Genomic DNA, 13,566 nt, shown 5'->3' on the forward strand with positions numbered 1-13,566 from the left:
TATTTCCATTTTAGGATTTATTGTAAATGTACATTAGTCTGAAATAAGCGGTCAAAATGCAGACATTAATACATAAAATATACATAAGTATCAGCATTGAAGTACATTTCAATATTGGAACTAATAAAAAGGGTAAAGTTAGATTTGATATTTCCCTGGGGTGATATCAATAAGTCAGTTTAAGCTGCTGTAGGTACGATTTGAGAGTTGCAAAGAGAGAGCTGATGACCCTCCTTCACCTCTTCCCCATTGATAAGAAAGATCTGACAGCATTTCTCCCTCATTGCTTTTGTCATTACTGTCCACCATTTCTCTTCAGGTTTTTGTTTCTCCAACCTTTTCTGCTCAGGGGATCTGTATTGTGACGTTGGCCCATTCAGTAAAGTTGTGCAGGTGAAAAATGGTACCCCTAGTGTTCAGTGCAATGTTGACGGTTATGATCCGAAAAACGTTGAGAACAACTCCTGCCTTGACCAGGAATTAGAGAGGCGAACAATAATTGCACATTAAATACAAAAGCAAAAAAGTACTGATGTTCAACACACTGCTAATATTCTACGCTAATATTTGAAATATGTTGTTTTGGTAAATCTAGATAATCTAGATAATTGAGTGTATAATCTAAACGCATCTTATACAATGAAGCAAACCAGCTCATGAACAATGGGCCATCCTCAGCGGATCCCTTTAAGGCAGGCCTTAAAGGGGACATATTATACCTCCAGGTGTGAGTGGGATTAGCCTTACAAGCCGTTTTCGAAAATCTGCCCCATATGACATCAGTAGTGGGCGTGTCCACCTAGATCTGTGCTGGATAGATAAGCAACGTTTACTTCAGTCCACTGGGTCGGTTGGTAGACTGGTCTATCCAGCACAGATCTAGGTGGACACGCCCACTAGTGATGTCATATAGGGCAGATTTTCGAAACGGCTTGTAAAGCTAATCCCACTCACACCTGGTGGTATAACATGTCCCCTTTAAGGTTCCCGGAGGAGAAGGCAATGGCATTGGGTGGAGTGGACACAGGTAACACGAAGGCCATGGACGCACAGAGAGCAGCATGACATAGAGCGGGTGCAGTTTGATGGCAGTCGCCTGGAAGAATAACAGGTTAGGCACACCATGTTGTCTTGAGGGGAGGGGTGTGTGTGTGTGTGTGTGTGTGTGTGTGTGTGGGTGTGTGTGTGTGTGTGTGTGTGTGTGTGCGTGCGTGCGTGGGTGCGTGCGTGCGTGCTTGCGTGCGTGCGTGTGTGTGCGTGCGCGTGTGTGTGTGTGTGTGTGTGTGTGTCAGCCTCACCAGGGAGAAGGTGAAAGGAGGGATGCTCCGCAGAGGTGTGACACTTTCACCCAACAAAACAGACAGTCCAGAGGTCTGTCCTTACAGAAACACACCAGTCACCACCAGAGCTGTCTCCAGACACAACACTCAGCACACGGAGGCCAGTGTATGACTGCACACATAATAACTGAATTAGACTCAATTCACAATAAATTGAAATTCTTTAAACAAATGAACCAATTACATTAACGAACGAAGGTACCAGATTTATGAATAGATTAATGCGATTATGAACGACTCAATTCCTGGACACATTAAAAGGGAGAGTGAATGAAATGGGTGAATGAATGAACACACCATCAAACCCATGACGACGATGATGACGTTCACTATGTCCCTGTTTACACACACGTCCACCATCTACACAGAGCCACCGGGCCGCACATCGTCTGGCGAGCAAGTAGCCTCCGCCCGGCGGCAGGATGACGCTCCAGGGCATCTTCTGATGGACCGTGTCCCAGGTCAGGAGGGCTGGGGGGGCTCCAGGGGGGCTTCTCTCTTATTGTTATGGGGAGGGGGCAACGATGGATCTTTTTTAACACATGCTGAGGTTTATTATTAACTCTCAAAAAAAAATTGACAGAGTGATTATAAACCGAATTCCTGTGGTAATTCAGCGATTAGTGTCTGCAGATGAGACAGCATGAAGGTGAAGGTTCCTCATAAAACAAAGACACGTCACTTTTGATCACTTCTGAAACGCAGGTGGCTGTTTGAAGGAGTACATTCAACTGCTTTGTTATGCAATTACCACTAGCTTTAGACTCGATATTATACTCGATCTATAAGCTTATCATTTAATCTTTCTCATAGAAATATGGTAAACAAACCATAGGGCACCCAGCAATCAATGGCGAAACAGAATCGGCTTCATGCTTTTAAACGTATCTTCCATTGAACCTCTTTGTGTACAAAACACGTTTTTTAAACACGAGTATAAAATGGCACGAGTAGTCAACGCTCAACTCAAGTTACCAGAGAGCCTGTGTTGAGTGTTGGGTCATTTATCCAGGATCCAGGGACCAACACACATCCTTAAGCACTGTTTCCACCTCGGGCCGATCAAAGGTCTGTACGCTCGCTGAAGTCCTGACAGTGTAAGGCATGGGTGTTTGACTGTGGTGCAACTTGAGTTGTGTCACGGGTTGTTTCCCACTGGAATCAGTTTTAATAAAACCAGTAAATCTAACCACTGTAGTATTTATACAAACACAAACAAGTGGCCTGGATACTATTTTCCTCATGGAAATGCAGGTGCTTTTCTTTGTCATAGGTTTTTGCTTATGTTAATTAACAGTACTCTCGCCTCTGAATCTTACAATTATGAAAGCTCATGTTCTACTTGCCCTGGCATTTGCTTCCACCCCCAAACCGGTTCAGACAGATTTGAAGCAGACCTCTAGACCAATGCCAACTGTTGATCTAATACGGTGCAGATCATTACGATGACATTGCGATGCTGTGAAGGGCCCTTTGGAGAGCCGTTGAGGCATTCTCATAACAACAAAGATTGCTGCGGTTGATAATTTACACATTTCCTTGCTCTGATTTGTGTATTTCTATTAGGCTTATCCAATTAGGTCCAGAGGCATATTGGTCGACATCCTTTTATTATTCCACTTGGAAATCTAATACGAACTGAGAGGTTCCAGACTCAAAGACATTTGTGAATTGACCAGGTGAGGTCAGCCTAGTATTACAGAGCTGTATGGGTCTTACATAAACACAAACACAAACACCTTCCAGAAAAGATTTGATATGACACTGTGCTTTTTAATAGACTCTCTGCGTAGCCCATGTCTCTAAACATACAGTGTCAATCCTAACTAGGGAACCTACCATTTGTATGCTTCACCAAGAACCTGGGCAGCTCAGAAGGGATGCAGAAGAAGACGACATGAAGATTGTCACGGGGCCGTCCGTCACATAACTGGAAATCAGGGGGAGCGAGAGATTAACACATGAACATAAAGTTTTCGCTAAAACGTGAGCGTTACGTAAGCACGTACGCTTTCTCCTTGTTGAAAAGTGTGGAGGCCCACACCTGCATGAAGCCGGGCTCACGGGTGAACCAGAGGAAGACCAGGAGCGCGAATATGACCAGCACACTGCCCTCAGCAAAGCCCATGCTGCCCAGCTTCTTGTACTCCTCCTTCATCACCTGGTACGCCTCGTGTTCATTCCCGCTCCTTTTGCCGCAACCGAAGGACTTCTTCATGCTGAGGCGGCATGTGCAGCAGGGTGAGAAGTTTATAGATCGTGTTGGAGTTCAAACTTGCCAAGTCGTTACATGTTTCCCACACCATGATACTTACTGAAAGCCCAAGTACATGAATTGCAGCCATAGCCAGGAGAAAATGAGCATCAGCAACAAGGTTGGAAATGAAAAGCAGAACCAACTCACAAAGTTGATGATGTCCTCGTTTCTGCGGGAAGGGAAGTATGGGTTACAATGACCAAGTGTATATGTCACACTATTATACAATACTGTGTGTAGTATTAGTAGTAGTAGTAGTAGTAGTAGTAGTAGTAGTAGTATGTGTGTGTGTGTGCGTGTGTGTGTGTGTGTGTGTGTGTGTGTGTGCCAATTCACGCATGTATGTGCGTGAACGTGTGTGTGTGCGTGTGTGTGTGTGTGTGTGTTTCTATGTGTGTGTGTGTTTATTCATTCTTGGAAAAGATAATCATGGAAAGCTCCTACGCGTCAAGCTGTCCCTTCAAGATGATGTTGGGTGTGGTCCCTGTCAGCGTAGCCATCCCTCCAATGCTGGCAGCGTAACACACATGCTTTTAGAGAGGTCCAAGTACTTAAGTTCCTGCTACGCTCTCCTCTGCTTTAAATCAGGGTTTTCCGCATCAGCCACTTTAAAACAAAAGGGTGCGTGTGAAAGCATGGTGTCAAATAAGTAAGCAAGTCCATTATCCCATTAAAAGCCTAATGCCACTTTAACTACCCGGGGTTGCGCATGGTCACACCACTTTCTTGTGAATTCATGTTCCCTGTCAGTGTTTTTCTTGTGTTTCTTAGTCCTCCCAAAGCCAAAAAAAGTGTGAAACCACAAAGTATCTCAAGTGTTTCAGGTAATTGAGTCACATTCACCATTCAGTTCAGGTGACGCAACATTATCAACCCCTGAGTTAACAACAATAGCTACACATGTTTTTAACAACATCACAAAGGGGAACCGTCACACTAAGCTATTTTATATTTTCAAAATCCCAGGAAAGTCCCGGAGACCTCGGACCATTGATGCCATTGGTCAGTGATTTGCATTCTCAAACAAGACCAATGATTTCATATTAGATTAGAGTACAATATATTACTTTTGCTTGACGGCTTCTCTTTGTAAGCAAAGCACTTAACCATGCCAAGTTCAAGTTTGGACCCCCTCGAAAACAAGATGACTCATCTCAAGGGGCCATCCTCCACTACAAAAAAAATACATCCAGGCAAACAGAACCCCTGCCAGTACCAATGCCGCCTGCATTCTCCTCAGACTCATGCTCATTGCCTCCGTGGTTCTTTTGGGGGACGTCCGGCTCAAAGGCTCTCCTGGCTCATCTTGGAGCGATCCCTCTGGTCAGCCTGGCCCTCCGCGGCTCTCGGCTGTGGCGGGACGCCGTGGGCGATGGGCAGCATCATGGCCGTGGCGGCGGTGTTGTTGATCCACATGGACAGGAAGGCTGTGATGAGCATGAAGCCCCGCAGCAGGCTGGGAGGAAGGAGAGGGAAGAGAATGGATTCTTTGTTGAACGGGGCGACGACAATGACATTGTTAAAAAAAAAAAATGTTAAAAATAAATAAATAATAATAATAAGTAAATTAGGCAACCTCTCTAAAGCCCCTTTCACACATAGCTCCCCGTTTATTACTGGGATAGCATTGCAGGCATTGCTATTTATTTACACTGTTTGTTCACACATGCAGCCACGTTCAGTAACATTTCAGTCTTGCGCCGGTTTACACATGGCATAGTAATGCCGGAATAGATGGGCCAATGGACAGTCCAGCAGATGGCGGTAAAGCAACCCTTTTTTGGATGAAAGCCGCTCTAGAATTTGGGTCCTACACAGACACATCGGGTCTTACCGGGCCGGGGAGGACCAGTGGCAGTGGAAGGAGGATGAGAGGGGTGAGCACTATGAGCAGGTAGCTCTGCCAGATCCACCGCAGACAGCCGGCCATGTCCCCCGGTGGGTAGGATTGATACGCAGCGTGCTGAGAACAGGGAAATAACAGAATGCAACTTCAAAAGAGAGCTGGGGGGATAAAGTAGGCTATACACACTCTATAGTCTGTAGTATAGCCTTTACACATATTTGCTCAGAGAGAAGATTACACAATAATGCTTTTGTATTTATATCTGATGATCACATTATGAACTTCAGCACTTTTCGGCTTTATCACCACACACACACACACACACACACACACACACACACACACACACACACACACACACACACACCCTTTTCAGTCTCCAGAATAACTTCTTCAATACATGCTCATTAAATTAGAAAATATTCCCAATTCTAAATCAGCATAGATGCTTTTTATCAGTGCCTAAACCCAGCCTGTTTTGCGTATGCTATATTTTCATCTGTAGCCAGTATCCATTTACGCTGTTTCACTATTCTTATGTCCTTTGAAAAAAATCATTACTTCCATTACTTGGTCTATGGTTTTGACTTACGAAAACTGGTACTTGATCCCTACTTGGTTTGCTCGGACAGCCGCTTGGTCGCTCGGTGCTCTTGCCAAAAAGTGATCCGAGTCCCACCTGATGCGCGTCCCCGGAGCGGAGCTCTCCAAAATACTGGCTCACTTAAACGTTCAAAAGAAAAGTATCCCATTGTTTAACGGGCAATGTGTTATTCATGCTTATCCTGTTTAGGCTTTACCAATTTGGAAGTTATAAGGCTGCTTAAGTTAGGCTATTGAAAAAAATAGACATGCATGCTGATTTTGCATGCATTTTGTGTACACTGCCCATTTACTTAGTCTACTGAAAGCGTATTAGCTGGTGCTGACCTCGATTGATTGGAATGGTGACCAGATTGAGGTGGAAAAAGGTTGGTAGTGAGGCAGATTCCTGCTCCACAAAGATGGTCCAGATAGGAAGGTTGCTGAAGGAGTCCTCATGATCTTCAGCATGGTCATGCCATTTCCCTTATTAAATAAATTATCAACAAGCACAGTATACGACTTGTACAAGTCTTCGGACTGCTCAAGACAACTCTAACACTTTGTGAATCCGTATGGCAGACAAAACATGTATGTTGTGGAACTCTGCAGGGTCATCCCTGGAATAAGATGTCCTTTAAACTCTGTTCTCTGCTGAGCTGGTGGGTTTTGAATGAATTGTATTAAGTGCATTGGTAGAGCTGCATGTTGGGCATTCTTGGTGCAGGCAAGGAATTTAATAACAGACTGTGAAATAATGTGCAAAGCGGTTAACCTCTAGAGTCGCCACATCAAAAGATATAACAAGTTATGTTAAATGAATGAGCAAGTTTATAGCCACTATCATCCAAGATACACTTGAACTGATTTAGGGCCCTAAAATGACACTCAGGACTTTAAAGTCATCATTAACATGAATTGATTTCCTTATAATTTCTCAAAATGAGGAAGGGGGTTCAACAAGGCATCATGGGCTGTACGTGGGGACCAGGTGTGGCTGAATGAGATGAACATGACATGTTTGATCTCTCCTGCAGTGAGGCTAGGTCTGTCGCCACCAAAAAGCAAAGGAACCGGTTTGGAGTTCAGCTTAAAGTCTGGTCTCTGCTTCCATAGACCCCAACAGTGGCAAGAAACCGGGCTTCATATTAGTCATATAAGTCACAGCTCCAGTCATAGTATTCACAGTCGTCATATTATCCACAGTGTCAAGCTGTTGAAAAACGTGCATAACTTTAACATGTTTCCTCCAGGTCATGTAAAGCATGCCAACAGCCACGACTGACAGACATTTCAACCTGGCCCTCAAGTTATGTCTGTCCATGTTTATTTTTTCTTTGCTCATGACCTCTTTTACTTGCATCCCATTACAAAGGAAAATCTCTCCATTTCACCTTGGCAAGGGACTGGTACTTTTAGCTCCTAAAACAGCTGAGAATCGTTCTGTATTCCCCCTCCGGGCAAAACAATTGTCCTCTGGTTGCTACACTTGATGGTGTAGTCATAACTTTGCCCTTTGTGTTAGGGGTCCCTGTCAACAAGCATGGTAGCCGACTAGTTTGATGACGCTCTTCTTGCGTCTTCCTGGGCTGGTGGTGCTGCTTAGGTACTGGCCCACGCCATCGCATACGAGTTATCTCAATTACACACCAAATTGAGATCGAGGACACCTGTGCTTTTCCTTTTCTGGCCAGTGCCAGAAATGTGATGTGGAAAATAATCCATGTAAGATGAAGCCAGCGGGCATTTGCTGATGTCCCTTCCCTTCAGAGTGAGTTTGTGTGCGTGCATGCGTGCAACAATGAAACTATCATTCATTCAATGGGTTGAATGGGTTCTTTATAGGCAAGTTAGGTGTAATTGCAGTATTTGTTAAGAAAACCTCAGTCTATATCAGAGATGTAATTTGAACATGATTTTAAAATGGGTATAACTTGTATATTACCCATGCCTGTAGTAGAGGTTTGATACTTTATTTTCCCAGAATATCCATTTTCTTGTGATTCAATTTGACAAAAATGTTTTCTGGCGTAAAGTATAATATTTGTGGGTGGTTGTGCCCTTTTCATATTGGAATGTTGATTTGAGGGCTATTTTACCTACGATTTTTTTTAACACTGGTTTACATAATTTTGCTTTTGAGATATACAGGTAATATTGTATAGACTAACTAGAAATGTTTTAGCCAAATATACATCAACTTTTACCTAACTGAGGTGTGCAGTATTTGGGTCTGTCCTTGTATTGCAAAAATTTATACTCATGTCCATATTATGGCGTGCAGTACACACATTTGCCCAGACGGGGCGACATCATTCCGGTGAATGTTTTTCTACACAAACGTGAAAGACTCGAGCATGCGTCTGCGTCAATAAGATTACTTTTTGTTTACGTCCATTGAAATCAAGCGTTCCTCAATTAAACCAATCTCTGGATATGATTGAATAGGTAACGGCAGTGCATCAAACCACTTTGGAGAAGAAACGTGTATCACTAAAAGTCAATAGTTTACTGGTGTTGGACTTTGTGTTGAACAAAGAGTATACTAGTCAGACATGGAAGAACGGGACACCGTAGCCATCCTGCCCACGGATAACCTTACATTCTCGGACGATGAAATCACAAATTCTTCACCAAACGAAGAGGTAGAGATTCAGAGAAATAGTTGCAGACGTCCTCCATTTGCATGTCCTTTCGGCCTGTCTGTTGAGCCAGTCTTATTTCTTGCAATGTTCTCGATAGCTCTCCAAGCCCCTCTGTCCACTCAATATTTATGGGAGCGCATCAGCGAGGATCTGGGATACAACGGTACCAAGGGCGGAGGGTGCGGCAATACCTCGGTGGACCCAGACCCTCTTCAAAAGGTAGTGTTCTGTTTAATTGGACGTAAAAGGAAGGATATGCAACAGCAGACATGTGGACTCGAGTCACATGACTTGGACTCGAGTCAGACTCGAGTCATGATTTTGATGACTTCAGACTCGACTTGACAAAATTACGCATGACTTGCGACTCGACTTAGACTTGACTGCTATTGACTTGGGACTTGACTCGGACTTTGCCTCTTTGACTTGTAATGACTCGACATGCCTTGAGTCAAAAACATTTCGGCGGCAGCAGCCGCTTTTGAAAACGCCTGGCCCTTTCACACCGCTGCGCTGAACCCAGCAGCGAGGCGGTTACCAGGGCGGTTGCCGCGCAGCGGTGTGCATGCACTAGTCAGTCAGACACGCAATGCGTGGAGTGAAGTCTGCGAAACTAAGTTAATCACACACTGAACAGGACTATGATTGTCCTTATATCCCGTTCGACTAAGTAGATCCTATGAACTGAAATGCTGCCAAACACTTTGCTCCCTGGTCAAATAAACCGAAACTATCGCGACCATTTTTACGGTCATATTTTTTTCATTGTAGTGCTAGGCAGGTAGCCTAAATAAATTGCTTGCAGGCAAATATCTTGATAACGTGACCAATGCTATGGTTATTTATTTGATCTAGCCAAATAACTGGGATTAGGCTACTCATCCATTCACGCCGCAAAAAGCTGTGCTGAATAACAGGTTGCGTGGTGCTATCTGCTAGATATGATTACACACAAAATACAAAATCCATGTAGGAGCTTTTTCTATTGTCATATCCACTAGTCTAGTGGATTGGAGTTGTGTCAACGCAATGGTATTGCAGTGACATCTAGTGGCACTAGATGGCACTAGATGTCACATATGTCGCGCGTTTCAAATCAAAACATATGTGAATCAACCATGGACATATTAAAGAATGGACAGCGGACTGAAAAATGGCCGCCCATTCATTCTTAAGAAAACTGCTCAATGGCTCAGAGGAAAATCAAGGAGAGATTTGCTTCCGCATCATTGGCGCCTAGCCGCATGACGTGCCGGATGCAGAAATATCCACGAATCAACGACAATAGCAGAGTTGATGGAATAGGAGAGAAGATGATACCTTGAACAGTTTTTAGGTTGTTCTCATCTGCATATAACTTTCTCTCAAATGTTTTGACGTTGCTTCAGGAAGTGGAGACCCTGACTGCCCACTGGAACCTGTACATTAACCTGGGGGGCTTTGCAGTAGGAGCGGTGGTAACGACCCTCCTCGGCTCATGGAGTGACCAAGCCGGCCGGAGACCTGTCCTCTTCCTGCCCAGCGTGGGCCTGGCTCTGCAGACGGTAGTGTACCTGGTGGTGATGTACCAGAAGTTGCCCGTGGCCTACTTCCTTCTGGGGCGGCTTTTAAGCGGCCTCTCGGGGGACTTCAACACCATCCTGGCCGGCTGCTTCTCGTACGTGGCCGACACCAGTGACCGAAGGTCGCGTACGTTCCGGGTGGCGGTGCTGGAGGCGTGCCTGGGCCTGGCGGGCATGTTCGCCAGCATCATCGGAGGGCAGTGGCGCCGGGCCCAGGGGTATGCTGGTCTCAGACCTATTCTCTTCTGCAAGATTTAGAACCAATAAGCAAAATTGTAAATCAAAATACCATAACGTTGTCAACGTTAGTCATCATATCTTTTCTTTTTGTTCAGGTACATCAACCCTTTCTGGCTGGTGCTAGCCACCAACCTGGTGGGCGGCCTGTACGCCTACCTGTTTGTCCCCGAGTCTGTGACGCCGGACCCCAGCGCCAAGCTCCTCACCGCCCGCCACCACCGGGCCATCTACCGGCTCTACTCCGGGAGAGGCAGCGGGGCGGAGGGAGGAGGAGGAGGAGGAGGAGGAGGAGGGGCCTGGCGGTGGAGGCTGTGGCTCTACGCGCTGTGCTTCTTCCTGGTGGTGACGGTGCACTTCGGCAGCAGGGAGCTCTACGTGCTCTACGAGCTGAGCGCCCCGCTTTGCTGGGGCCCCACGCTGATCGGCTACGGCTCGGCGGCCCAGCACCTGGGCTACCTGAGCAGCCTGCTGGGCCTGAGGCTCCTGCAGCTGTGCGTGGTCGACTCCTGGGTGGCCGTCGCCGGGCTGGCCTCCAACGTTGTCGGGCTGGTGGTGATCGCCTTCGCCGACAACACAGAGCTCATGTTTACGGGTGAGAGACGCGGATAACGACCGCCTTACGACCCGTCGCTTCCTCAGGCTACGGTGCTTCTTTAGAAGAGCTGGCTACTCTCCTACAGTTACTTTCGTTCAACTTGATCAACGTTTTAGATAAATCTTCTGTGTTGCCGTTTAGGTGCTGGTCACACTGAATACTTTTGCAGGTTGTAGAGCGTGTGTTTTTGTTCAAGCCTGGGAAAAAAGCGGGCATCCAGAGTGCTCTGCCAAAAACACATGGTGCTCCAAAGTAAAAGTGGTTCCTATAAGGGGATTATTTATACTATATTATAAAGTGGTTCCTATTGCTAATCATTCCAATAGAGCCGACCATGTTAAAAGTGTTCAGTGTCATTGGGGACTCAGTCCTTTTTCTTCAGTCTTTTCCTCAACCAAATCCCCATCTTTAAGAAAACTTACATTATCATATTTGTTTCTGTAATTATATTAGAACACTTATTGGTTCACACACTAACTGAGCACAACTGCATACCATTTAAACCTTCTGTCTGACAACTTTGACTTTTCCTTTTCCTTTTCCATTAGGACAGTGTCCTAATGCGGAACAAAAGGTAGCATAGCGTAGCCAACAGTTATTAATCAAAGGATGTTGGTCTGGTTTACTTTTGGTTTCTTTTTCTGGCATTGATTCTCCAAAAGCTTAGATTACATTAGATTATTCATTGTCATGTTCTTTCTGTTCATCAGGAACAGAGTACTAGTCAGGAAACGCTGGCATGACCGTGACTGCATGACATGACATGACTGTGATAATGAGTCAACACCCTTGCCTCCCTGCCAGGTTATGGGCTGTGTTTTCTCTACATGGCTGCCACCCCGGTGCTCAGGTCCAAGCTCTCCAAGCTAGTGAGCCCATCAGAACAAGGTCAGCAGGGGATCAAACACACCGCATTTCTCTTTTTGCAATTGAGACACATATGTTTGTGTATGTATTTGATATGGCTTCTATGAACCAGAAAACAACATGCTATTTTTAATAATCAGCTTGGATAAAACGAGTGGCAAAGCTTTCGGTAGAGACATTAGTAAAGTAAAAAAAAAAATTAAAAAAATGCCAGACTACTACTTTCTAAAGGTTGGCGCATCTGTTGACTCTTGGACCGAAATGGAACCTCACGGTTACATCTAGTAAGGAAAGCTTAATGTAGTTGCGTGTTTTCGTAGATTTTCTATTGCTTTTGCCTTAATGTGACCATGGTATTCAAAAGGCAGGTATTACATACCATGTACCTTTGGTTCCAGGTGCCCTGTTTGCCTCGGTTGCCTGTGTGGAGGGTTTGTCGTCTCTGGTGGCCAGCGGCCTCTTCAACTCCATCTACCCAGCCACGCTGCACATCCTCAAGGGCTTCCCCTTCCTCTTCGGTGCCATCCTCCTCCTCATCCCTACTGGAATCATCGGGTAGGTGAACGACCACCTGGGAGACACAGGGATGAACCACCTTGCCTCCAAGCACTTCTGGGTCATCTCCATAGGAAAGGAAATTTCCTATGCAATAAAAAGAGAATTCGTAGAGGCCAGGTTTATTGTACTTAATGTGATTAAAAGTAAAAATTCACAAATTAACAAGACACTTCATTCCTTTCTGTTTCCAATGTTAAAAAGATGTAGGTCACTAATTGCTTCAACTGATATGAGGATAATAGATAATAGGATAGGATTCATTAGAGAGGAGCAAAGGAATGGATAATTATTTGTGGTTAATAGCACTCTGTCAGAATGCTGTATCAGTTGAATAATTCATATTAAGAAGCACCAAGTTAACAAAGAAAATGTTACATTTGAAAGAGTCTGCCAGATGACTTGTGGGTGTGTTTAATATTATTTTCATCGCCATTTTGTTTGTCTCTAGGAGCCTGGAGTGTCTGGACGAAAGAAACAAAAGGAATCTTAACAGAGAGCCAAAGTCCACCAGTATATCTGATCATTGACCCACAGTCTCAGCGTGGATGTCGGTGCACTTGCATACCACTTTGACGTCTGTGGGGAGGGGGGGGGGGGTTCCTACATATCAAACCAAAGAAAATCAAACTAAACTATCAATAATCTGCATAAAAAACTATTTTTAACTAAATGCGAATAGGTTTTGGTAAGATCATTGCTGATTTAAAGGTTAACCCCAAAAGCAATTAATATGTTCCTTTTTAATTTTATCAAGACAATGCAAAAAACGGTGCAAATGTGAAGCCTAAAGCTGCTTTCTTTGAATATAAAGGGACTTGGTGAGATTGAGTTATACTATTGATACAATATAACACTACGGAGGTGTCATAACAGATTGTGGGCACACATTTCATGTGTGTTTGAGTCTGACCATCAGTTAGATTAATAACTAAACCAGGGCGATTTAAATGCTAAGTAGCATAAGCACCATTCAGGGATTACCAAATTACATCTGAAGCTCCCTCCACATGAAACAGATAGTTCAGACCAAATTCCCCGTGGAGTCCTGATTGCTCCAACGCCACATATCGGATA

At 44.7% G+C, this 13,566-nt stretch overlaps 1 protein-coding gene and 1 pseudogene across 2 annotated transcripts; one reads left to right on the forward strand and one right to left on the reverse strand.

The window, feature by feature from the left end:
- Positions 1–950: 950 nt before the first annotated feature.
- On the reverse strand, positions 951–5,527 carry LOC307073751 (solute carrier family 13 member 2-like; annotated as a pseudogene). Its single transcript has 8 exons — positions 5,412–5,527; positions 4,927–5,053; positions 4,042–4,127; positions 3,656–3,766; positions 3,350–3,559; positions 3,203–3,270; positions 1,299–1,378; positions 951–1,096 (listed from the first exon to the last, which is right to left on the reverse strand). The product of its transcript is annotated as a solute carrier family 13 member 2-like (transcript).
- Positions 5,528–8,580: 3,053 nt separating this feature from the next.
- slc46a1 (solute carrier family 46 member 1) lies at positions 8,581–13,524 on the forward strand (the record flags this gene model as incomplete). Its single annotated transcript, XM_079731905.1, has 6 exons — positions 8,581–8,889; positions 10,059–10,450; positions 10,568–11,064; positions 11,872–11,955; positions 12,333–12,489; positions 12,941–13,524. 6 exons carry the CDS (start codon positions 8,581–8,583, stop codon positions 13,017–13,019), a joined length of 1,518 nt encoding a protein of 505 aa, XP_079588031.1. The 3' UTR covers positions 13,020–13,524.
- Positions 13,525–13,566: the final 42 nt, after the last annotated feature.

This window comes from Pollachius pollachius (genome assembly GCF_949987615.1).
Source record: "Pollachius pollachius genome assembly, chromosome: 3".
NCBI classification, from domain to species: Eukaryota; Metazoa; Chordata; class Actinopteri; order Gadiformes; family Gadidae; genus Pollachius; species Pollachius pollachius.